General features: G+C 37.5%; 2 protein-coding genes across 2 annotated transcripts in view; one reads left to right on the forward strand and one right to left on the reverse strand.

Moving 5' to 3' along the window:
- Positions 1-27028, reverse strand: part of cusr (Copper-only SOD repeat protein) — a 31807-nt gene that overhangs the window by 1179 nt on the left and 3600 nt on the right. Inside the window, exons 3-10 of the mRNA XM_028457302.1 lie at positions 11696-11759; positions 6745-8827; positions 6286-6385; positions 4853-4930; positions 4331-4432; positions 3842-3974; positions 3625-3739; positions 1536-1657 (exon numbers count right to left, since the gene is read on the reverse strand). Of these exons, the coding sequence (XP_028313103.1) occupies positions 1536-1657; positions 3625-3739; positions 3842-3974; positions 4331-4432; positions 4853-4930; positions 6286-6385; positions 6745-8827; positions 11696-11759 (2797 nt within the window). The remainder of the gene's footprint in view (positions 1-1535; positions 1658-3624; positions 3740-3841; positions 3975-4330; positions 4433-4852; positions 4931-6285; positions 6386-6744; positions 8828-11695; positions 11760-27028) is intronic.
- Positions 21102-27028, forward strand: part of add3a (adducin 3 (gamma) a) — a 97041-nt gene continuing 91114 nt past the window's right edge. The window contains exon 1 of the mRNA XM_028457333.1: positions 21102-21165. The gene's annotated coding sequence lies outside the window, so the exon portion shown is untranslated. The remainder of the gene's footprint in view (positions 21166-27028) is intronic.

The raw sequence follows: 27028 nt of genomic DNA on the forward strand, positions 1-27028 counted from the left end.
TCTTTTTTTTGGAAAAATTTCTAAAGACTTTCAAAGTCGCAAATTGCTTTTTTTGCTGCTGCTAGCTATTGTCCACTTTGGTCCCAGACGTCTGATATAAGCACCATGCATGTTAAATGTTGTTTTTCCTAAATCTGCCCATTGTGTTTTATTTTGTGTGTGTGCCAGCATCAGATAATTTCCACTTGGCACATTCATTCACAGTACAGTCAGAAATAAGAACAGTTCAAAAAGCTGTCACTCACTGTCTCCTAAAACAAAATCTCTCAGAAAAAGGATCTTGATGTGAATTAGCACATGCTGTCAACACTTCACCGATTAAACCAAAAATATGTTAAATATCTAAAAGCATGAAAGATTCCTGACCAGATTAAAAAGTGTCATTTTGCATTCTCTGACTTCTTTTTAAGAGGCAAGACAGGATGCCAGTCAATCACAGAGCTCAGAAAAATGAATACATGACACTATGCGTGTGACCGTAGACATAGTTCACGATACAATAGAGGATAATGGACTCACGATAACGATACAATATTTTGGAGAGAAAAAGACCAAAAAAACTGCATTTGAAAAAATCGTCAAATGCTTTTGTTTGACTTTGACTGCGGACTTACTTACATACTAATATTAAATATAAAGAAAATAAATAAGATGCCACTCTCCAAATAGAATGTGAAAACAGAGAGTGACAATTCATGCCAGTCTAAAAATTAAATTTGATCATGTCGTCGTCATGACATTCTTCAAAATCATATTCCTTTGAAGGACGTCGTCACTTGGGACGGATGTAGTACTATTGACAATAGATCTTGTGACGTTTTGATATTGCGATATATTGTTGCACAATATACCATCCCACCTTTAATAGATACCATTTGAACGACAATACCTGGGATACTTGTGATGCCTCACTGTATTATACTTGTATTTATATTTGTAAATTTGTACATATGCATTATTTTATTACTTTTTTCCTGGAGGTGTGCACTCGTATTTAATCCCTATTTAATTAACTGTCTTTTATTTAATTATATACGTTTTATATGTTTTAGTGTTTTCTCTTTTTCATTCAGTATTCTGGAGCATCTGTAAAAAAACGATTTCCTCCTCTGATAAATAAAGTATATCTGATTCTGATTTCTTTTTGTCCGGTAATTTTTGCCGTATCATCATGTGTTCATGTTTTTCTTGGAGGTTTAAATGTAATACAAACACAATATGGTGAAACGTGGAGTAAAGAGTTAGTGTTATTTTTTTAAGGCAGTGGCTATCCGTACGGTTACCGTATCAATATACCGACATTCTATCCGTACACTCTATCCCTCATTGACCAGTTTAGGTCACGTGACAAAGACTAAACCTAACCTTAAACCTAACCCTAACCCTTAAAATTGTTGCGATATAGGGTTATAACCTTACCCTAACCTTAACCTTAAGACGTTACGTACGTGTACTTCGGTAAACGTACCAATAGCATCGGGGGTTGTCCATACGGCAACCGTACAAATAGACACTTTCTTTTTCTAAAGCCTTACCAGATATCATGTAGTTGACTTCCTGGCACTGATTAGCTGCAGCCATGGGGGACATTGGCAGGATGGTGACTCTGTCTGTTCCTATTCCCAGAACATTTGCAACCCTCCTGCGGAAATCGTACCTATAGGCCACACAAAGGGAGAAAACGAGAAGAAGAGGAACAAAAAATTTAGACAAAAGTCTATCCCAGCAAACATCGGACACAACGTTGGGTACACTGCCTGGACAGAATGCCAGTCTATCTCAGAATTAGTACAGATGGATCGGATTCAAACACGATAAATAACCTTACTTTATTTCTCAGATTATTCTGTGAAACAATTAATTATCCAATAAACTGTTTTTTTTTTTAAATCTCTGAATAGTGAGGCTTCTTAGGCACGCAGTAGTTCATAGAATCTTATTCTAAAGGTTTGTTTAAAGTAAAAAAAACCACACACACACAACCTCAAGAATGGAAATAATTGGACCTCATGAATCTACCAAGCCCCTATACGGTGACATTACGTTTTCTTTCATATTACATTACACACACACGTGGAGCTTACACGTCAGCGTGAAAACATCTGTGTGCAAGATCCAAAATGTTTTACAAAAGTGCGTAAATACATGTTCTTTTGTACGTGAGCAACATCAGCCGTGAACGACACCGGCATCAGTCCCATGTACAGTAAATTCCTCGATGCATTTAAGTGCTCACATAGGGGTTTTACATGCTTTATGTCAAATTAATTAAAAAATATAAAATAAAAAATAATTTATTTATGTCACTTTCGGGGCTCCGTACAAACCAGTTGCCTTTACTGGATTTTTAGAATTCTATAAAATTCCACCATTGGATGTGGCTGACGTACTCAGAACTAAAACAAAAATAGAGATAATGAAGTTATTAAATGGGATTTCTTCTTAAGTTTTTTACTCATGTTTGGGTTGCTATTTAAAAGTTTTTTACTCATGTTTGGGTTGCTATTTAAAAGTTTTTTACTCATGTTTGGGTTGCTATTTAAAAGTTTTTTACTCATGTTTGGGTTGCTATTTAAAAGTTTTTTACTCATGTTTGGGTTGCTATTTAAAAGTTTTTTACTCATGTTTGGGTTGCTATTTAAAAGTTTTTTAAAAGAGTGTAAATTATGTATTTTGGAAGTGACATTGCTTATACTTGCTGAACAATTACAGAGGTATCAAACACCATTTCATTTAACTCCAGTAGTAAAACACATATGTGATGGGTGTTTGATGACTTTCCTTGATATAATGACACTTTGCTGTTTGAACGTAAGAAATCACAGGAATCTTTAATATTTAATAGAAGCGCGGGGAAATAAATAGCTTATCTAATGTTGTGCATCACCTAATATTGGTCTGAAGTTAAACTGTCATGTATGAATGAAATCTAATCCACACAGAGCTGCAGAGAGGGTGCGTAAAGGCGTGAAGAGGAGAATCTGCACAGTCATGTTTTCACCATGTTTCTTTAATTCTTTCTAAAACCTCTACATGTCTTTACTTACAATGGGGCTTTCATGAATAACAATTAATTCCTAAATATTAACCCGGTTAAAAAAAAAAAAAAAGGTTTTCAATTGTGTGTTTATTTGGATGAGAAGCAAAAACAAAGGATTTACTTTTTGATTGTTTAACAGAGCTAAGCAGATGATACATTTCTGTCCTATTTTATGACATTAGTTCAGTCTATGGACTGTTTAAAAGCTGTGATTAATATGTTCCTAATGTTATATGTCATACTAGAAATAGATTCGTTCCAGACTCATGTCTTTTAATGATTCAACACTCATTCAGTGGACTGCCTAAAATGGAAAATAAAAGTTCCCAAAATTCAGTTTTTCCTACAGTCACATGACAAGATACAGAGTACTGTTTTTATCATACAGGGACCATATTACTAATGCAATGCTGCTTAAATGGTTCATAGTAATGTATATATATATATATATATATATATATATATATATATATATATATATATATATATATATATATATACAGTATATATTAAGATAGTTTGTCCAAAGATTAGTTGTAATAAAAGGAATACTAACAAAATACGGTACATTTTGACACACTTACCGACTGAAGTTATTCACCATGGGAAACACCTGCTTTGCTGAGGGAGACTCTGGGACGATGCCAGCACATGTGATGATGCTGTCTCCATTTTTTACCACTAGAGATCTACGAACCACTACAAAGACATAAAACAACAGATTTAGATTTACTGTATTCCTATTAAGGCAATGCCATTTACATGTTCCGCGGCAGGCTTTTGTCCAATACTTTCACTCACCAGTGAAATCTCCAGAGAGTGGCAGGTTGCTGTCAGTGAGGGTCTGTCTCTGAGTCAGGCTGATTTCACCCTGTCTGTTTGATATCTCTCCAACGACACAGCTCAGTGGGGTTTCCAGTGAGCACGTAGAGCTCTGAAAGGAGACGCAATGCTCAGAAGGTACACTTAAGCTATTTAGGTTGTGACTCATGCTTCCTATACTGTACATTCACTCTCTATATATTTATTTTCTACAAGATAATTATCAGAAAATGATCTTACTTCCTATGCAGAAGTAGTTTTGCATTACTATCATTGAAATACAGTAAGTCAACCTTATAATTGTCATTCTCTTACATTATGTCTATTTATTTCATACTAACAGGTAATGACATAATTATATAGTTCAATTCAGTTTTAAAAGTTGTTTTAAGCTGAATTTGCAGATATCAACTTCCATGTTTGCTCATTTTTAAAAGTAGATGGGTTAAACAAAACGGATTGTCTTACATTTGAAGTCATGTTGAAAGGATTGAATGTGCTTCCCACATTGTTGCACTGGCTGCTGTTGACCACATGGTTAGATGTAATGAATAGTGAAGCCTTCGTCACCTGTTGGAAGAGGTAAAACACAACGCATTGCAAACAATGCAAACACTATATCGCATACAAATATGAAACTCTAACCCTTTATAAATTACAATAACCTTTTATACCTGTCATACAGAAATGCATGGTCAAATCTGAGTAACTTTGTACACATTTACACCCATCAAGCTAATTTTCCCTACGTTGAACCTCCAACCAATACACATTCATTTTGCTCTTTTTGCACTTTCTGCACATAATTAAACTGTACAGTTGACCTTTTATATAAGTATAGTTATATTTATATTTGTTCTTAATTAATGTGGCTTGTATAATATATGTTGTCTGTATATCTGGAGCCGTAACAGAAGTAACTTCTCCCTGGGAATATTAAAGTATTTCTGATTCTGATATGTGCAGCACATAGGAAAGGCCTGTACTTACGACTTTCGTTGCACTTGTTTCAAAGTCCACTTCTATTGTCGTGTCACTGCTACTCCCATCAGGGTACACCTGCTGGATCTGGTGTTAGGGGAAATGTGGAACATTAAGGTCAACCACACGTGGAAATTAAAGATGTGTTTGCTGAAATATTAAAGCAGCTTCTTTCAACAGCTGTGGATATTAGTGTCAGGGTTGGGGTCAATTACATTTTTCAGTTACAATTTTATGTTCGATTACCCATGTTCAATTACAATCCAATTACGATTACACTGACCAGCATTTTTTTAAACTACAATCTAATTACAATTATTTTTTTTATCCTCAATTACGATAACGTTCTCAAATACTAAAGTTCTATTATAATTAATCACAATTGCTGAGCCTGAAATGAATGACCTAATAAAAGTTAATTTTCCTCTTGTGTTAGCTTCTCTCATGAGTACGATACTAAATCAAATGTAAAATACACTAAAAACAAATAGATATCATCTAATTTCTTTCCTATCTATTGGTAACCTTGTTAGGCTTCTTAATCAATTAAATTCTAGGTATTAATATTTTTGGTGTGGGCATCTGAGCCTTTTTTGTGTCGGTATAACCATAGATTACATTTTTTTTTAATGATCAAATGTGGGAAAGCTTGATATGAAACAAAGTTTAATAATTAATAATTATTGAGTACATAAGTGTAGAACTGTACATAAACTGTAACGTGGTTCCCCAGTTTTGTGGTAAATTATAATTGACAATTGTAGAATTTTCATGGCAATTACAATTACAAAGTGAATTATATAAACTCAATTACAATTTAATTATGATTACAATACCAACATTTTTTTTTTTTTAATTACAATGACAATTGCGCCATAATTGTAATAATTATGCAATTACAATTATAGGTCACCCAAACCCTGATTAGTAATAACCTTAACCTAATTTGGTCAATTCTGATAATAGCCGGAGCATCTAATATTATTATTATTATTATTTTTTTTTTGTATTTTTGTTTTGAGTATTTAGAGGAATTATTAGCTCTATTTTTGTGAATGAAGAGTAAAACTCAGTAGGGGTCCCATGGGGGGCAGCTGACAGAGCCATCTGTTCCCACAGAGAGCTCCCCAGCCCAAGGAGGGAGGCTACATGCTCCCTGAGCCAACAACTGGATGCTAAGCTAAGCTAGCAATCGCCCCTTTACTGTTACAGGCTTAATGAATTCAGAGTCTGGCTCTACAACAGAAATACTGTCATGTTTTTGTGGCAGCTAGGCACCAAATATAAGGACCATACCCATGCTATCTGTGATGTGTAAAATCTTGTCAGAAAATATCATATTTCGACCTTGTCACTGAATTAGCGAAGAAGTTTGAACTTATCAGCTTGGTTGGGTATTTTATATTATACCACAAAAGATTTCCAAAAGTTAACAGTCTTACCAGTCTGATTGTCCCATTCACTTCACCACTGAAGTGGGCCTTAGCGATGACCATTTGACCATCTGAGTGACGAACAGCTGAGATGTTAGCACACCTTGATCTGTGGAAAACCACCCATACATGTGTAAAACACTCAAGCTGACCAAAATAACCTAAATCCAGAAGGATTCACTTTGGGGCTTTTGCATATTTTCAGGAATTTGTCTTGTCATGAATGAGAAAATCTGTGAAAGGATAATAAAACTGTTGGTTGTACAAACTGACCACTAGTTCCTTTTACATCTAACATGGAAGATGGAAGTAGCTACAGCAAAAAAGGAACAATGATTACTATTCACAGGTATGGTGACCTGTGGCTGTTCCATATGTGGATTTTTTTTTGGTTTTCTCTTCCTCAACAGCTGTAAACTGTGTTACTTATTTTGAGGAACAAGATTGTTAGTTTATGTATTTGCTTACCTTGATCCGTTGGTGTAGTGAATAACTACGGATCTTCCCACCACACTGTAGGGTCCATTCAGTGGCATGTCAGGGTCCAAGTGCAGAGCATCAGTGTCGTTTTGGTTCGTCAGCAGTCCAAATTTCCCACTAATATCTCCAATCTCATACTGGTCGACAGTGCCAACTCCAGGTGAAGGTGAGTTTGACACATTGAAAGATAGTGGATTGTAGTGACCCTGGATGTTAGCATTTGAACATGGATCTGGACTGTCAGATCTGAGGGGTAATATGTGGACATGATAGCCTCCTGATAAAGCGTCCAGGCCTTGCAGGGAAACATTTATGGATGTGGGGCCTTGAGGGACAGCCTGACTGAAATATATCTGACCAGTGGACTGTTCAGGGCCAAACCAGCTACCCATGTTTGCTCTAGGCACTCTCATTGTTGTAACATTTGCACACGCGATCCTCGGCCCTCCTCTGTTTGCTTCATGAATGACAACTGAGCGACCGATAATACCTGACATCGACAACCAAGAAGAAACATCAGTGAAAAAGTACTTTGCTTTCACTCCTCCGACATTAGTGCCCAGATTAATAGTGCTGTGCTTTCTTGAGAAATCTCCAGCTTCACAGGATATGGGATTATCTGGAGAACAGTGGAGTGCATAGCTGCTGTCAGTTGTATTGACATTATAGGGGTTCCAGTGTCCTGCTGCAGTGTTGCAGCGCATCTCATCGTCATCCCTCTCTGAGCTGATTGGATAGACATGAACATGCCAGTTGTGGCCCGTGGTAGATGTCATTGAGGGATTACCATATGACAGATCCATAAAAGTGTATACTTCAGACAAAGGATTGTCTGCTAACTGTGTGAACCAGACCTCACCAACCACCGGGCTCTGAAATGTGGCTTTGCCCACAATCACATCACCTGGATAGCTAATGCTCGCACAAACATATCGCGCTCCATCTGTTTGGTGAATCACCACAGAGCGACCCACAATGCTGTTCTGACCAAACAAGGGGAGATGGAAGTCCTGAAATACTGTGTCCACTGAGTCATTAGCAGCTAGAGACCCATGCTTGGAGCTGAGGTCACCCAGCTCATACATGTCATGAGTCGACCCTGGCATGGTTGGGTATACTGGGCTAGATGTGTTGACTGTGAATGGATTCCAGTGGCCGCCCACATTATCATTGGAACATCGGCTTGATTGAGACGATCCAAGCTGAGGAACGGGGAAGTTGTGGACGTGATAAGGGCCAACTCTTTCGCGTAAATTTGTTAGGTTGACTCGAAGCACCGTCACAGCAAAAGGGGAACTCTGACGAAAACTAAAATATCCACTGATGCCTTTCATATTCATAGCTGCACTCGCTACCCTTTCTGGCACCTTGTAAATCTTTGTACACATGTATTTTGTCCCCATTTGATATAGAAGGAAACGATTATCTGTGTCATAACTGGTGAGGTCGAGACGGGATTTCTGAAGTTCCTGAGGGGTTCCAACGTTTATGTCACCCAAACTAATCAGGACTGATGGATCTAAACCTCCAAGGAGTACACTGCAATTTTTAGCTATGGTTGTCGACCTATAAAGAGTGATATTGGTTTGTGAGGCATTAACTTGACCAATTGTCATCAAGTCTGCAAGAATCCTGGTGTTGTTACCATTGCTGTCATGACGGATGTAAATATTTCCTGCAACGTATTCTGTGAATCTTGCTTGCAAAGTCAAGGTTTTCCCACCTTTACTTAAAACTGTGCAAACCTTATTACCATTACATGTTTCTAATATTAGTGAGAGGTCGTCCAGGTCTGATCTCTGCTCAAAGAGGGGAGACACGTCGATGGCGTCAACAGAGGTGGGGTCAGCTGTGAAGTTGAAGATGTTGGAGCCAATGTTTGCTTCAGAGCAGGGCTGAGCAAAGTGTCCATACATGACCGGGAACTGGCTAAGGTAGAGATTGACTGAGCTGCAAGATCCAACTCCAGATACGCTAACCTTTGCTGTTTTAGAACTGGAGTTGAACTGAACGTTCCCTGTGACGCCTCCCATGTTCAATGGTGCCATAAACTGGACACACAAAGCAGGACCTGCAACAGAAAATGTGAAGGAACTAATGAGACACAGTCAAAAAAAATAATGAACAAAAAAGACTTAATCAGTTAATTAATTTAGAATTGATAATCCCTAAAATACCATTCTGAGCTGTCAGATTCTAGTGTTTTGCGTTACTTTCCCCCCAAAAAACATCAGTGCATCCTAAATCCTAAATAACCAAGATATATCACATTTTCTATTTTGGCAATATAGAAAATGTATTTTAAAACACTTCTTTTACTGCTTTCACAACTTCTCAGAACAGCATTAAAATGCACAGTTAGATGTATTACTGAGTATGTCCTAACCCAGACCTCCCCCTGAACCACCCACACTACAGAACTCACTCACACAACAAAAATCTTCACACTCCATCACAGCTCTTTCCATGACTTATTCTTAATGAGCGGTTTCCCATGCTTTAATAAACATGACGACAAGTTACTAGAAGCCAAAGAGGTAGATTTGTGTCTTTATTATTCAGTGAAAAAGAAACTTTTCAATAATAAAAAATCTTAAGATCTTAATCAAAAAAAAAAAAAAAAAAAAAGGTGTTTGTGGTGTGATTGAATAATAAAGACACAAATCTACCTCCATAGCAGAGGAGCACTGGGTTTAGATTCAAACTGAAGGGCACAAATATTTTTTGATAAATGTTTTAACTTAGCTAGGTCATGTAGTTCACTTACTGAACTAGCTTGAAGTCTTACTTCAAGTTATCTCATTTATCATTAAAAAACGAGTTCTTTTAAATGCTTGTTGGGCCATAAAGTGTTCGCGATGCAGAATTATATCTATTTACAGAATGATACAGAATTATTCATCTTGACTCTTAGCCCTTGTTTTGTTTTTTTGTTGTTGTTTTGTTTTGTTTCACTTGCTTCTTGTCTATTGTATGTACTCAAATGTTTGAAAAAAAAGAATGAGTTCTGAAAATAACTTGCTAAGCAATTCTTAAAACTTGTAACTATTCCAAAACCCAGGACAGATAAGGTTCATTTGTTTAACTTCAGTTTCAAACTTGAGCTTTAAAACCTTCAGGAACGCACGGACCTAACAGAGAAAAGAAACCACCTCTACACTAATGGATGACTTAGCACAGGAGAGGCCACTCTAAAAGTCAGTACTTAGCAATGCAAGCTACACCTGAAGGACATTCATTTGAGGACAGTACTGTACAGTGCCTGCATAGAGAACAGACACGGTTAAAGAGAGAGCGTGAGAGGAAACAAGCCAGGCAACTTTTATCAAAGTAAACCCCTCCTCACTCTCAGAGAAACACGCCCTAATCTAAATCTGAATACCATGCAAGTCTTTATTCTGGCAATGACCCACAGAACAATGGGTATGTTCAAAGCAGAATAAACTGTAGTCGAAGTATGATACCAAAAGGCACAAAGGTTCTCCGCATAATTAATGAAGAAAAAATTCAAGAGTTTCAATGTCCTCAGAAAAGTATATTTAGTTAAGTGTCTTATATCAACACATTCTGGGAAATATAAATCATTGAAACAAAAATGAATGATTCTGGTGTAGTTGGTGTAGTCAATAGGATGGGATACATAGGCATGCAAAAATAAACAGCAAGTTTTTGCATCATTTAGCAACAAACCACACTTAAAACAATATTTACAGCAATATTTGTGAATTTTGTGATATTTACTTTTCTCGTAAAAGGGTTATATCTAAATGTAAATGTAAAACATTAAGCATTTAAGATTTACATATTTAGATTTAACATTTAGATTTAGATTTAACACTTAGATTTAGATTTAACACTTAGATTTCAAATTTAGCATTTAGATTTAACATTTAGATTTAATACTTCACATTTAGATTTAAATGTTTAAATGTGACATTTAGATTTAAATGTTTAAATGTGACATTTAGATTTAAATGTAACATTTAGATTTAAATGTTTAAATGTAACATTTAGATTTAAATGTTTAAATGTAACATTTAGATTTAAATTTAAATTTAAATGTTTAGATGTAACATTTAGATTTAAATGTTTAAATGTAACATTTAGATTTAGATTTAGCAGTTTGTTGCTAAATGATCCAATTAAGTTGCTGTTTTTTATTTTTAGCATGTGCAACCTTACAATTGACGCCCGATAGATGACTAACTAGTCATTTCTGCCACATTAGCGCTCTGCTGTTCTTAGCCTTTTTTAAATCCTCCATACACACTTGTAATTATAGTGTGGATGTAATGATGGTTGAATGGGCCACATTAGTAGCTTACCTCCTCAAGTGTGACTGTAGCGTAAAAAAAAACAAAGCTTTCTTTAGAATTTATCACCGGATTTTTTATCAAACCAGATACTGATGGGGAAACACATGCATGCTTCACCTGCAACCAAGTAAAATACATTTGCAAGATAAAGCTCTTGAGTGCCTGTGCATTTTTTTTTTTTTTTAAATAATAAGAACTGCTTGTGTCATAGTATTGTGTCAAGACTAATACTCCTACAAAATAAGATTTGCTGTTTAAAAAAATATTAAGATATTTTGTATTTACAGTAGAGTCATTTTGTTCTGAAGTAACCGTGACAGGATTGTAATTTCTGCTAATTTGCTGTGAGAAACATCATCTAATTTTAACCACAGAAAGTAATGCAGTTTGTTTTAATCCTCTCAAGGCATCACAGCAATGATTTACCAGCAGCTATAATGCTCCTATTTACTGAGCCTTTTGATTATACTCTCTGAAAATAGTTTGTTGCTCCACCCTACAGAGAACCTGTATATTCACATGCTTCTCATATACATTTGCTTTATATTTCCAGGAAAAGTTTTCCAGTCTCCACTTCACAGTGTTTGATCAGAGTTCAGAGTGCAATTTGGAAAATTACTCACCAAGGAAAATCAACAGCAGGGCCACTTGTAGAGCACACATAATGGCAGATGTGTGAGAGTCGCACTGGAATTAAGAGAGGAAAAACTAAAACAAAACAACAAAAAATGTTTTACAGGCAGAAATTAAGCATGGTGACCAAAATCTTGAATTATAAACTTTGGAATAGAAAGTATTAACCCCAGCCAGAGTGGTGTGATCACTGCCAGATGATGGAGTTTGTGTGTGCAGTCTCTGTGTGTCATTCGAAGCTGCCTCTGCAAAGTGTGCAGCCTCCTTTTTGCTTCTGTTATTTAGCTGCTGCCTGTCTGTGTCAGCCTGTGATTGGCCAACAGGGCAAGGAAGTCTTGTCTTTGTTGGCCAGGGAGGGAGGATGCTAACTAAGGTGACCCACCCACCCACCCCTTCTCTGTGAACGTTGGGAACTTTACCTGCTGATTTTTTTTTTTTTTATTATCATTAATAATTGTGAGGATGACAATAATCTATTGTCAGAAAAGCATGTTGAAACTTGCAATCCTTCATAATTAAAGGATCTTTTTTTTGGAACATGTCATTTTTAATTTAATTTTATTGTTTTTATCTCTTGGGAATAGTGTATTCTTCTAATCAAGAGGTTGGCAGTTGAACATTAAAGCTGTAACTTAGAAAATAGGGCGACCGCACTCATCAAACTCACTTTATTTGTAATAAATTTAGGAATAGATTCAGGTAATAATTTCCAAAATAACCTTGGTTTTCAATGTACATACGATGCTTGTAAAGCCAAAATGTATTTTGAGAAGATTCCTTGATTCCCTCCCATTGGTGTTTATTTAGCCCAGTATTTCTCGACTGTCCTTGAGTTTTAAAAAAAAGGGTGGGAAAAATAGTAACCAGCGCTAAGAATAGCATCCCATCATTTTGAGCTCTTTATTATAGGCCATGTAGCTATTTACACATGTTGGAGAGCCCGTGAAGAGGTTCGAGTCCTTCAGATGGCTTGTTTGGATCACTGATTGCAGGAAAAACCTGAATTGTGACACAACAGCATCCTTGCCTGTGATCTCAAACAGGTTTGTCTTTTCTATATGCATGCATGCAAGTGCAGCTATTAAAGGGCTTACATGCATTAGATGTCAGTTTCAATCACGTAAGAAACATGCATCAGGCACATATAAAAGCTAAGGTAAGCGTAAAAGAGACACAGCGCCAACAGGAGGGGCCTTCACTTTACAATCAGCCTCTCAGTTTAGTATACTGTAAATGATAAGATTATCTTAAAAATGGCATCTTTACAGAACGTTACATCCAAGCACGAGGAACTGTAGCTCGTGCTCGGTCGCATTTTTATCATTTTTAAACGAAGAACTGAAGGTAATGACACAGTAACACGAGCATGTTTCACACATGGTTTACTTTAATTATTAGGCATGTAAAGCACACGCAACCTCATTAAAATGACACATTTTGACAAACAGTTTCATTTCTAAAATACATTTTTAGTTGGAAATCTTCCCAAAATGTAGTTTTGTGTTGTATTTTACAGTCGACGCGCCACGACTACTTTATTCATTAATATTAATTATCGATATTTTTGGATGTGCCTGGAAGGAGATTCTGGGCCATGATAAGCAGATGAAAAATTACTTTGAGAAAACAAGGATTAATGAAGTTTTCAAAGTTGAGTAAATTATAGTAATTTTCAGGGCGTGGTTGTAGAGAGATGAAATGTGCCTGGTTATAGATGGTCTTTATGCAATTTATTTGAAATGTCCATGATGCATTTTCTGATGGAGAAACAAGCAAAAACAATTTATTTTTTGTAGTTTTTTTTGTTTTTGTTTTTTTAAAGGTGCAAGCTTATTTTGTTGTTGCAGCCAGTGACATAAACTTGTCTGAATTCTTGTCTGCTGTACCTCTTAAAAGTGGGGTTAAATCACATCATGTTAATGAGGATTAGCTCTTATTTTGAATAGGTTTCTATTGCTCAGGTGCCATATTGAATGACACCTGTAGTGAGTATTCACACCCATACAGGTCATAGGTATTGTTCAGTTGCCCAAAAATAGAAATCACAAAGAAAATGTGTTTCTAAAAGGTTCAATTGTTTTGTTTTCATGAAATGATAAAAAATATTTTATTGTGTTACCAGAAACTTCACCTGCCACTGATTATGAAGAGGAATTGGTTTATGTCCCAGAGGAGTCATCACTTTCTCCAAATCTCCAACAGCCAGCACCACGTGGTATTTTGTGTTTATTCTTAAATTGTGATGAAAGCGTTAACTGTCAATATATACTATCTTCCATTTCAACCAAATATTTTTAGTAAACATTAATAATATTTTAGTAACATTTTTATTGGACATTCAGCAGCTTTTTCAGTGTGACCTAATGGACTGAAAATTAAAATTGACATCAATATGAAACTAGTTCTTCTTTTCTCCCCAGGCATTCGTTCCCAGACTCCAGAAGATGGGCCAAGACAGCCATGTCTTTAAAGTTATCCTCACACACTTTAGGGGGACAAGAAGAGAGGGTTCAATAAGACTTGTTATAAACACTATACGTGCTAGTCGTCAGTTCAGCTTCACAGCGCTAAAGCTAATCAAAAAACATTTCCTCAAAAATCTCTGCAGATCAGGCTCAGATTGACCTGAGACTTTCAACATGGCTGCTGCTTGGTTTAAAGGTGTGGGACGTGGGATTTGTTTGGACTGCAATGATACTGTTCATAAATTATTTAATTAAATTGTCCACCATGAGCGCAGCCAGCAGAGTCACGTGCACGCCGGAGCCAATCACTGGAGAGCTGGGACTGATGACATCATCACTGTGGATGTAGGACTAGCGCTGTCACCGGGTGGCGGCGGCACAGTTGGCCAGGTTGGAGGCGGCTTGTTTCCAAGGTCAGTTTAAATATGATTTAACTTGTATTCTGAAAAAAAAGATGAATTAAAGCTCCAATGTAAACATGAGTGTCTCAAAGTGTTTCTCCAGGCATAACTTCATGCTGGTGGCGTCCCACCTTCCCTTCAAACACAACCTCATTTAGCCATGCATGAAAAAGCTACTTAGCCTCCCACTTTTCTAAAGCAATACATATTTCATACGGGCACTGCACTAGTATATGTATATATATATATATATATATATGTTTTCATAAATGCAAACAGAAAGGGTTATTAACAATCTAATATTGATTATTTAATTAATTTAACATTTAAAATCAGTTCGAAACCAAAAATTGGGAATTTACACTACAGGCGAAAGTGACTAAATCCAATATTCTTACTCCTTTGTGACACATCTCATGTTTTTGTGGTATTTTTTGAGTGGTGCAGCTCACACAGATCTCTAATATTGTCAAATCGGGTTAGGCCACTTTCCCAGCTGTTGGCGTGGCAGTCGTTTCACATATTTGAACTTTAAACATGTATAAAGCTTTGTGTTTGTTCAGTTAGGAAAACATTTATTTGGTAATGGAAGGTGTTGCAATGAGGAGCTGGCATTTGATCCACACACAGACGTGATCAACTATTTTATAGTCTGAACTACATATCACATGCGTTTTTTTTTTCTTTAGATGTTTAACACATTTTGTTGCTTGAACATATAAGACAAATGTCCATGTTGCAAAGAATTACATCATTTAGGGTAAACAGTAGGGGTGTAACGATACACAAAAATCAAGGTTCGATACATATCGGTATTGAAGTCACGGTTTGGTTCATTTTCGGTACAGTATGGAAAGAAATGTCTGTTGTTTATTCGAAACTTTAGTAAACCAACAATGTATTTAACATTATACAGAATATGAAAATAGAGTTAAAAAAAAATACAGTACTATTGTAAAGTTCTTCCTGGTAATAATATTCTCAAACAAAGAATACATTAAATATTATAGAAATAAGCTCACAGCTTATTAACAGCTTTTAACAAACAAAAAGTACAGCACAGTTCCAGCATGTAGCCCTTGGTTTAGACCTTCATATTTTAGGCCAGAAAAATGTACTTGTCCACATTGTCTGCAGTAAGTGCAGATCCGCTGGTAGTTACAAATGCAAAACATAAATTTGCCTGTTCATTCAAAACTTTAGTAAACCAACAATGTATTTAACATTATACAGAATATGAAAATAAAGTTTAAAAAAATATACTATACTGTTGTAAAGTGCTGCCTGGTAATAATATTCTCAAACAAAAAGATACATAAAATATTTACAAAATAAGCTTGTTAACAGCTTTTATCCACTCAGATGGCAGTTGTTGTTTTGCACTAAGGATGTTTTCTTTCTTGTCGCAGTGATATTTGCACTCGGGTGGTGGCGTTTCACGCGAGTCAGCATGTTCGTCGTGTTCGTCCCGGAACGGCTGCAGCCGTTACTACTTGGAAGTAAACACATGCAACTTCCGTTCCGTTCCGGGAACTCGCCTGTGCACGACCCTGTACGCAAAATGGACGTCCTCTACCGAAACGATTCAATACAAACACATCTATTGTTACACCCTTAGTAAACAGTATTATTAACTTAACTTTCTGAACTTTAAGTTGCAGTTTTATTATTTGAAATTTAGTGGGCCACCTTAATCAGAGTCTGTGCCCCTGCAGTGCCCCCCAACCAACATTTCCTAGACCTGCCCCTGTTTCTCAGTCATCGTAGGATGGAATGCTGCCTCAACATCTAATCAGACAATGACTCAGCAACAAACAGAGACAGACTATCCATTATATATAATAGGCACACACGCTTTCACTCTTAAATACTTGGAGGTGTAAAGAGTACTGGTATATCATAGTTAAGTAGAAGTATTGTTACTTGATTGAAATTATACTAAAGTACAAGTCAGTCATACATAAAATACTCAAGTACAGGTAAAAAGTAGCTCAATTAAATAATACTCAGAGTAAAAGTTACTAGTTACTTTCACCCCCCCACGTTTATTTTTGGTAATAAATCCTGCCACGGTTCCCTTGCACACAGTAAACATCTCATGTATAAACTTATAAAGGAAGAAACCAAATCCTGCACAATTGGAACTTAATTTATTTTCCACAAAGGCATCTGTATAAAATAAAAGCTTTGTCAAAATGTACAATTGTTTAAAAAAAAAAATAAAAACATCATAAATAAATAACGCCAATTACATCATGAAATGGAAATGAAAAATAATCACAAAAAATAATAACTTACTCAGTAATGGTTGGGATTAGAAATGTAACAAATTACTTTACTTCTTTTAAAATGAACTTAAGTACAAGTAAAAGTACTTATTTAGAAATCTACTCAAAAAAGTACAAATACCCATAAAAGCAACTCAATTACAGTAACGCAAGTACTTGTAATCCATTACTTTCACCTCTGGTAACTGTCATGGAAATTCTATAAAACCGGTCAGTGCCAAGGCATTGAATTTATTTATTTATTTTTTTTTCTGAGATAAGGCTATCATAAGACTTTACAAATTAGTTCAAATATTATGAGCACACTTAAACTGGCTTGAAAATGTTACCGTTCTTTGGCTTACACATATGTAGTTAAACATATCACTAATATATGTTTCATATCAACTTTCCCTAGCTTCTGTCAGTTCTCTTGAGCATCATCTTAATTTTAAAACAATGAAATTTAGAGGTGTACTGACATAACACTAAAAACATTAATACCAATATTTTCATTAATTAGAAAGCCGAACAAGGTAACCAAGAGATGAAAAACTAAAAATGAGATGATAGATAATAATTTTTAGTGTATTTTACAGCTGATTTATAGTAAAACATGAGTCAAAACTGACCCGTTCTCATAAGAGATGCTAACAGAAAGCTCTTGTGTTAACAAGAGGAAGATTACATTTTATGGGGTGAATTATTGTAACTGAACTTTAGTAATTGAGAACATAATTGTAATTTACATTCAGGTGGGAAAATAATAATTTTTTTTTTGTGACCATCACCAGCCCTCCCTAAGGTAGGGTAAGAAATCTTTTATTATAGGGAAGATATAACAAGGGAGAGCAGTGTTACACCTAAGTGGAGAGGGAGGGGGAGGGGAAAGGGATCAGGGAGGACAGAGTCAAGGTAGGAAATAGAAAGGGTGGGGAAGAATAGATTGTTTTACAGTGAGGGTGAGATGTGAAGTTGTAGAATATATTGTGCTTATTATGTTGTGTAATCAAGCCTGTATAGTGACAAGGGTGAAGCTTAGCTATAATGGTGGTGGCTGTGGACAGAGGGAATGAGTGAGTGGTAGTACCTAAAGCAGGTATTTGGGATTAACGTGTCTAAAGTTAAACCCAGTATGAGTTTTATCCCACATCCCAAGGCGTGCCAATGCATCGTATACCAGTATATGTGCAAAAAACCGCTACCGCAAACCCAAGAACTGCCCCAGGCCCGCAGATGCAGCCAGGACAGCAGAAAGAGTGGGGGTCAGGGAGCCCCAGCCCCCCCCACGGCCGAGCAACCCCCCAGACGCCCCCAAGATCCCAGGCTGAGAGGCAGCCACCGCCCCCCACACACACTTCTGAGGAAGCCCCAAGCAGCCGAGCACCCAGCACATCCCGCCACCGACCCCAACCCCAAGCACCCAACCCCCGAGGGGAGGGCCCAGAGAGCCCCCTGCCCGTGATCCCAGCAGCAGAGCCAAGGCCCACGCCCAGCAGACGGCCAGAACCACGCCGAACGGGCAGCCAGCGGGCGCCCGCTGGCGGGCCCAGAACCAGCAGGGACCAGACCCCAGGCCAGAAGGACCCGGAATGGAAGCAGCACCAATAGCAGCGCCCCCAGGGATGGCGACCACGCCCATAGTCGCCGAGGGCACCAAGGGGATGCTGCGAGTTGCCCCGCCGGCCCCCAGGCACACCGACCAAGCACCCCAGAGCGCCCCTCCCTGATGCTGCCCACGCGATGAGCCCTAGACAGCCCCCCCCACCCCCCACACCAAAGGGCCCAGCCACACCCGGCGCTGCACCCACAGGCATGGTAGGGCACGGCCCGCACCACCCGCCCCGGAAGACCCCAGCCAGGACCGGCCCAGCCAGCCGGCCAGGCCCGCCGGACCCCAAGGGCACCACCGCAGAAAAAAATAATTTTAATTGTAATTGTTAAAACAATGTTGGTCACCGTAACCATAATTGAGTTGTAATTGAACATGGGTAATTGAAGACAGAATTGTAATTGACCCCAACCCTGGTTCATAGTCTAACCTGAAGTGACATGAGAGATCTCATCTCATGAGAAATACACAATGAAGGAGCTGGCAATGATGAGATGGGTTAGATGGGTTTTAGCTTCCTGCAGAACAGGATGTTTTCCAGAATGCAAAGGTCAGATTTTGTTTTTGTAGTTGATAAGAACGTACCGACAGCAATCAAATGATTGTAGTGCAACCTTTGAAACAAATGCGTATTCTATCTCTTTCTGAAGAACACTATTTTATTATGTAGTGAGGTTACTGAGGGATGGCTGTCATCATAGCTGTGGAAAAGGTGTGTTGTATGCTCAGATAAATACTGGGTCTGTTTAATCTTCCTGTCTTATGTTTATCTATCAGCAACCCAGAGGAGGATGGTTCCTCTGCTCTGGATGTTTTCTTGTTCTCTAAAGCACATGTGTCAAACTCAATGCTTGGGGTCCAAATATGGCCCTTGAGAGCATTCAAAGTGGGAATTATTGTGTAAATTAATCCAGCTGTAAAAATCTCAAATTCAGCAACTCCACAATATTTTTAGGATCTTGCATTTTTCCTTTGTTTATATCACATTAACACAGTCATTTTTAATTGAAAATTGTGGTAAGAACTCTCAATGTTTCCACAAATCTTGCAATTTCCCACAAACAATTCCACAAAATTCCTCTAAATTACACAAAAATCGGAAAACAAAATCAATATTTTTGTAAATAAATTGAACTAATATGGAAAACTAGGACACAACAACATTATAGTGGTTCATTTTTCCCCCACCCAAAATCCTTGGCCCACTTGAGGTCAAACTGGTCCATATTTGGCCTCTGAACTAAAATGAAGATGGAATATTATATGTGAGGGGCATTTTGAAACTTCTGTCTGTCTGTCTGTCTGTCTGTGTGTGTGTGTGTGTGTGTGTGTTCCTCAAATATCTCTGTGGATCAGGCTCAGATTGACCTGAGACTTTCAACATGGCTGCTGCTTGGTTTAAAGATGTGCGACATGGGATTTGTTTGGACTGCAATGATACCGTTCATAAAGTATTTCATTAAATTGTCAACTGAGAACGGGGCCAGCAGAGTCACGTGCTCTGGAGAGCTGGGACTGATTACATCATCACTGTGGATGTAGGACTGATGAGCCTTTGCTGGCTTTGATCACTGGGTGGTGGTGGTGGCGCAGTTGGACAGATCGGAGGCGGCCTGCCCTGGCAGGCAGAGTGCGGCCCGGGGCTGGGGCGTTGTCACCGGGTGGCGGTAGGGTTTTGCATTTTCCCTTTGTTTATATCACATTAACACAGTCATTTTTAATTGCAAATTGTGGAAAGAACTCTCAATTTTTCCACAAATCTTGCAATTTCCCACAAACAATTCCACAAAATTCCTCTAAATTACACAAAAATCAGTGACAAAATCAATATTTTTGGCCCCTGAATTAAAATGAGGATGGAATAATATATGTAAGGGGCATTTTGAAACCTCTTTCGTCACTGATATCTGCTTGTTACACAGACAGTTAGATTTATACAGCTGTAAATATATCTAATTATTTTTTATTTATCTGATTTACAACATAATTTAACTGTAAATGTGATTCCCTGAGTGACAGAAAGGTTCATTTAAGAAGAAAAAAAAAGTATGTATATTTTTGCAAATGGCCCTGAATTCTAACGAGTGAAAACTACTTTTTTGCACCTACATCTTTTGGCCACTTGGTGGTGCTACTGCTGCATTTGTTTATGCCAATCATTGAGTTTTAGAATCCCGTTGAATAATGTAATGAATGAAATCATGAATGAATGAAATAATTAATAAACGAATAAACGTTATTTACGGACACACACTCCAACACAATCTACATCTTATTTGTGAGCCTCAGACTAATAAGTACCAAACTTAGTTGACATTATTGTTATCAGTGCAATTCTTCAGCATATTCCAAATATTTGTTTCTGTATTCTGCTGAAACAAAATCGCGCTTGTCGTATTTGGGTAAATATTATCTATTATATTTATTTTATTTGAGAATATCTAAAGTAACATGTCGTGCTACATACCTCTATAAAGATTCGATTTTTTCAGCGCCACTTTCTCCTTTTTGACAGAATCGGGACAAATATAAATAATACACGAAAACACAACCTCTTTTCACGTGCGTCCCATGTGAAACGAGGGTCTTGCCAAAAAGTGAACCGCCAGTTTAAGTGAACGAGGCAGCACTTCCTGCCACATAGTGAGCCAATGTTTCCCGCTGAAGCCGAAGCCTGCAGCTGTCACGCGCCGTGTGGAGCCGAGCCACAACCAGGCAAGTTTATTGAGCTTTCCATCCATTTAGTGTGTGTGTGTGTGTGTGTGTGTGTGTGTGTGTGTGTGTGTGTGTGTGTTGTTGGAAATTTGATTCTGCCTGGAAACTAATAAGGGGCGTTTAACACAAATTAAGTGTACAGCTGTGACCACATGTCTGAAGAATGACACATATAATATTTTCCAAGTATGACCAAATGCTAGTGATGGCAGTTATTGTATCATACATTAGTTAAACTTTATCAAGGCCCTGCACCTGTTGTCGTTTCCAAACTTTTTTTTTTTGGCACTCTTTTTTAAATATTAAAGTAGCTTTCATGTTTCCCACCCTTGATATAAAAAGCATCAATAGACCATCAGTCTATTCATACACAGCGCCCCTCATTGGCCAGTTTAGGTGACGTGATAGGTGCACCACGTGACTTAAAGTTCCGTCAGTTTTATTTAAGCTCATATTTTATTTTTAGCTACCCCGCTAACCCTTTTATTTTAGCCCCATCCCTATCCCTAACTCAGAAAATACCCTAAAATGTTTTTTTTTCCTTTCATATATGTATGTTTAAAGGTGGAATTTGCCGTGTTAAGAATGTTAAAGTGAAAAAATATATATGACAAAAGCAGGATTTGAACCCATGGCAACGGAAGGAAGAATTCTTGAGTCAGGCACCTTAGACCACTCAGCTATCCTGACACAGTGAAAACACATAGGCCCATTGCGCTTATGTAGAAAAGGTCCAGAAAACGTACCTAGTCCCTGGATTTAATGTGACGTTTCCGTATCAATAGACACGTCCATACTTTATGACTGACACGGGCAACTGGTGGGCCTCGGTCTAATTTTGTGCTTCCTCCAAAATAAATACAGAAAATGACTTCAAAAAACAGAAAAGTACAAACTTAATTTACTCACAATACACACAAGACGACTGCAAAAATACAGAAAAATATACAAAAATGACTTCTAAATCACAAAATGACAAAAAACGAAAACAAATTGACTCAAAAAATATACTAATCCATCCAATTTCACTAAATCATAGCAGAAATGCACAAAATTACTCCTAAACATACAAGATGACTACAAAAACCCGCTAAAATAACACAAAAGCACACACCAAACAACAACAGAAACCCACAAAATGAGTGCTAAAATATACAAAATAGCAAAAATAAAACACATAACGAATGACTCCCGAAAAACACACAGAAAAAGACTTAAAAAACGCACAATAAGATGGAAAAGTAATTGGATGAAAATACATGACAAAATGATAGGAAAGTATACAATACAATAACAAAAATCTGTGTTAATGATCAGATTGGTCATTATTCTAAATACTGACATGAATGTTGATAATGTGGCCCTCGGATCAGAAAATCGTCCTCTATACTTTAACAAACATTTGCATTATTTTTTTTTCTTTCTCAAAGATATATTTTTTGTCATCTTTGCTGACCTTCCTGACATTTAGGAACTCCCTGGAATTATTCACGTCCTGGAAATGGATTTTCCATTTAAAATATTCCTGAACAGTTTTCCCACTTCTATGTCCACATTAGTTTAACCTTTTCATTTCTGTTTTATCAATTTTTCCTGTTTACATAACTACCATTCCTATACTATACTACTATTACAAACACTGCTTTATTATTATATATTTATATGCCTCAGATGAGTCATGAAAGCCAAGAGCTAGCTAGCTAGCGAGCTACATTGTTAGACACTCAGCCATCCATTTTATGGGAAAAAATAACATATAATTGTGTAAAATGGTCCCAAAACATGTAAGTGAGGGTTTAGTCCGTCTCATATAACTATTTCCATTTCATTTACAGCGAAATCTCTTGTAGCCATGATTATGTACCATTAGATTTTAAACAAGTGTATGAGCGAAATTTGACAGTTAAATTAATTAATCACATTTGTTAGACATTCAGTCCCTTGTTTTTTTGTGGAAAAATAGCGTGTAAATGAGTGATATTGTCCCAAAACACGCATGTGAGGTACTTCCGTGTCATGTTGGGGCCATATTTTGAATAAAGAGGAGAGAAAAAAAAAATGGTTCAGATGATTGCGTGAGTTCTGCATTTTCCGTCTGTTTTCCGCGATCATGGAAAATTGTGTTCCATAAATCTGGATAGTTTATCCTGGGTCAGTGTGATGGAGTGTGCTGACCCTGACCACATCCCTAACATGTGAGATATAAATGTTGGGAAAGTGGAAACCCTGATCCTTAACCTTTGTCATGCCTTACAAACCTCCTGATTGAATTTTCCAACGTGGAACAGTTCGCTCAGGATATCCTTTACCACACCAAAGCTGGGCTGTCTGAACCTACAAAGGAGCACCGAGAAATATGATAATTATCACAGATCTGCACTCGTGACACATTTGATTATTCACTCCTCCCTTCCCCCGCTTTTTTCTAAGCCATCTAAAAACCTTAAATGTTCAACATATGGACTGGAAATCCTAAACGCCACCCCCTCCGTCTTCTGACTTCAAAATCCAGAATTCAAAAACCTTTAGGGACTCTTTAGTAAGAAATTTAACCCGAAGCAAATGACGTGAGTAGATAAAAAATGCAAACATGCTCCATGTTTATTTTTACTCTGCCTCAGCTCATCCCCTTTGATGGGAACTCCATATTCTCTAGATTCTCTAATGTTTCGTAAGTTCTTTATGAATATTGCAGTATGAGACTCCAGGGAGGTGAGATGGCGTTTTCTTTGGCTAGTATTAGTAACATGAAGAAAAGGTTTGAGGAAGGCAGAACCAAAAATGGCTTTAATGTGAATGTTTGTTTGTTTTTATTTTGATTTTCTTCGTCTTTAGATTCTAATAGCCCAAAATGTTTCTATGTATTTGCTATACTTGGGGTGTGTATTTTAAAGCAGGTTTAGTGAACTGTGTTAGTATGTTGACCCTGAAAAAGGAAATACTCAGGATTTTCTGTTTCATGAAATTAAAGCATGTTAAAATGAAGAGTGAGGATTTCGAGTGGCCAGTTTCACTGAGAAAGCTAACTTTACAAGGGTAAGGTGCTTCGGGAACATTGTCTGAACATTACTTTAAAACCGCTATCTGGAGTTTCTGAGAGGACATCTCGATGTCCCGCCCAAAACAGCTCCACTTCCTCCCACTGCCTCTGCCAATCTACCAGAAGCCACACCTCTACTTTTCTGTACACGCATCGCGGAACATAACATTGCATCGGATCACATTGATATAGGTCTGTATATGTACCTGTTTGTTGGTGTGATGCGCGGCCTTGTTTCCGTGCACAGTTCCGCATTCACTTTGATTGACAGTCTCAAAAACAGGAAGTCGAAGCCTATTGGCTGGGTGCACTCGGCGATCGTTTCCATTTGTATAGGGGTCTATAGGATGAAAGAGGGACTTATATACATTAATGTATATGAATGACCACCGGCAGTAGACCATTGTAAAAGACTAGTTAGATATTTTTTCACATTTCAAAAGAATTATACATAAACATAGATTTCTCAGCAACTCCGGTAATCAGCTTTAAGAGAAGGTTTTGTTTCACAAGCGAATAATTTCTCTTCCTTTTTCAACACAAGTATTATTATTTTTTGAGTCAGAAAATACATGCTGTGTAAATACATCGATACAATGTGACTTTTTAGATTTGACTTCACCTTAATGTGTATGGTTTCTTTCAATCAATTTTTTGTAATTAAAATGAAATAAACGCTGGAGATATCAGGGTTGACTTTTTTGAAATTTGCAGGGAGCCACCAAGAATAAAGGAGTCTATTATGGTAGGAAAACAAACGTACACTCTTAGCTAATGAGAGTTTAATAACAGTGGCACCAGCTGGCTGTGGGCGTTGTCTGTGCTGACTGTTAACGAGGTGTGTCCATAGTAAGACCTGATTATTTGGGGTTGTTTTGTCTTTTTCTCAAAAGAAAGGGAGGTATAAAGGCAGGAAGTAGTTTTTGATTTTACAGAGTGGTTGCTTTTGTGACACCTGTGTTGAACAATTCATCACAGATGCTGCCGTGCCTTTTTATTCTGGTTGTGATGCAGTACAGAGTTGAAGTCTCATACCAGGCAAATTTTCTTTGTTAAACTCAACAATAAAAGGAAGTCGGTGTTCCTGAGGCACAAACGTATTGAAGATACTCCTCAGTCTGTGAATTTGAACCTGTCCAGAGGACAGAGATGACTTCATCATTACCTCACCCTGCTCTGCTGAAGGACTTATCAGAAACATGTGGCTCCACTCTCCCAGCACACTGTAAATTGATTGAATCTTGGACGCTGGTGTTTTCCCTTTGTTAAGGAATGTGTGTGTTTGCACACAGGCTGGCTTCACTTTATTATGGTGGATTTTATTTTCCCTCTCTCTGGGTTTGACTTCATCTGTCGTTCATTTGGCTCGTTCCAAAGCGTAACTTTGGGTTTGGTCAAACCAGAACCAGAGCCAGCTGGGATGATAGGAACAAATATTATGCATCAAGGCCTGTGTGCCTATGCTACACCCAACAAAATACCAAACATGTTGGTAATAATGTCTATTTAGCATATTTATTGAATAAAATAGGATTTAGATCTTTTGACTAAATTTAAAATTCAAGCTAGATTAACTCTTATCATAAAACTTCCTTGAACTAAATAGTTAAAATACAGTTAAATGGTAAGTACACCCCTAGATTTTTTGCTGATCTGCCACTAGGGGGACATTTAAAAAATGCCTTGATTATGGGCATTCCTCCTAGAGTATTTAAGACACGTAGAGTCACAGCAGCCCCGCCCCCACAGCGCTGCACAGTTTTGCATGGAGCTGTCACTGATCTGATCTCAACCAATAGCAAAATTATATTGCAATAGCTAGCGTTCAACCCATAGAGGGCAGTCACTGACATTTTACAACAAAATACGCTAAATTTAAATAGTGGGACTAGGGATATAAACTGCATTACTTCATACCTAATTATATATGTATTCAGCAGAAAAAGGTGGTTTTAGGGTGTACTTACACTTTAAATGATAACAAAATCTACTCATAATAAATAGTTTCAGTTGTGTATAAGCTGGTTGGTTTTGTTACCAATAAAGCTACTCAAATTCCACTCAAGCCATTCAAATTCAGATGGTTTGAACCAACATACAAAATCCTTTATTAAATTAGCCCTTTTGATAACAAACTAAACCTGGATGGTAATGATCAGGACTTGTTGGGATATCCTTAAACTTTTTTGTTCATTGTGTCATCACAGATTGCCAAAAAGAAAATGACAACATTGTGGGTCAACTTCAAGTTATTGCATCATTGCATTTAAATCATTACTTCAATTTATTTTGAATATTTTGTATTTACTGATCATCCTTATTTAGAAATGTAAGCATAGCAGAAACTTTCCTGGTGTCGTCCCATTGTGTGCCTTCATAGTGAGTGCTGTGTGACTAGACTCATATGTGGGTTGAGTGTTTGTATTCCACGGTAGTTTGGTTGCCAGAGGTCTCCGTCGGGCGAGGTTAGAATAACTCCATTATACTCTCATGGGTGGATGAATTACTCAAAGCATCCGATGCATCTGGTGTTGGAGCACAGTTGACCTTTGTTCAGTTTGTGTGCCAGTGCATGTATTCAAATGTGCATCAGTTTGGAAATGTACATGTTTCTGTTTTGCACTTGGATGTTAGAGAGGTAACCATGACATCAAGGGTCAACCTCTTACAATGAGAAGTGAGGTGGTGCCAAAGTTTGGGGCCAAATGAGCTCTTTAAATAGACCTCCATGTGTTCCACTTATACCACACCTTATTCCAAGTCATTGATTCTGGTGCAGTGTTTACATTAGGTCCCAACTGATGTCATTGTTTTTCCTATCCT

Source organism: Gouania willdenowi, chromosome 1 (assembly GCF_900634775.1).
Source record: "Gouania willdenowi chromosome 1, fGouWil2.1, whole genome shotgun sequence".
NCBI classification, from domain to species: domain Eukaryota; kingdom Metazoa; phylum Chordata; class Actinopteri; order Blenniiformes; family Gobiesocidae; genus Gouania; species Gouania willdenowi.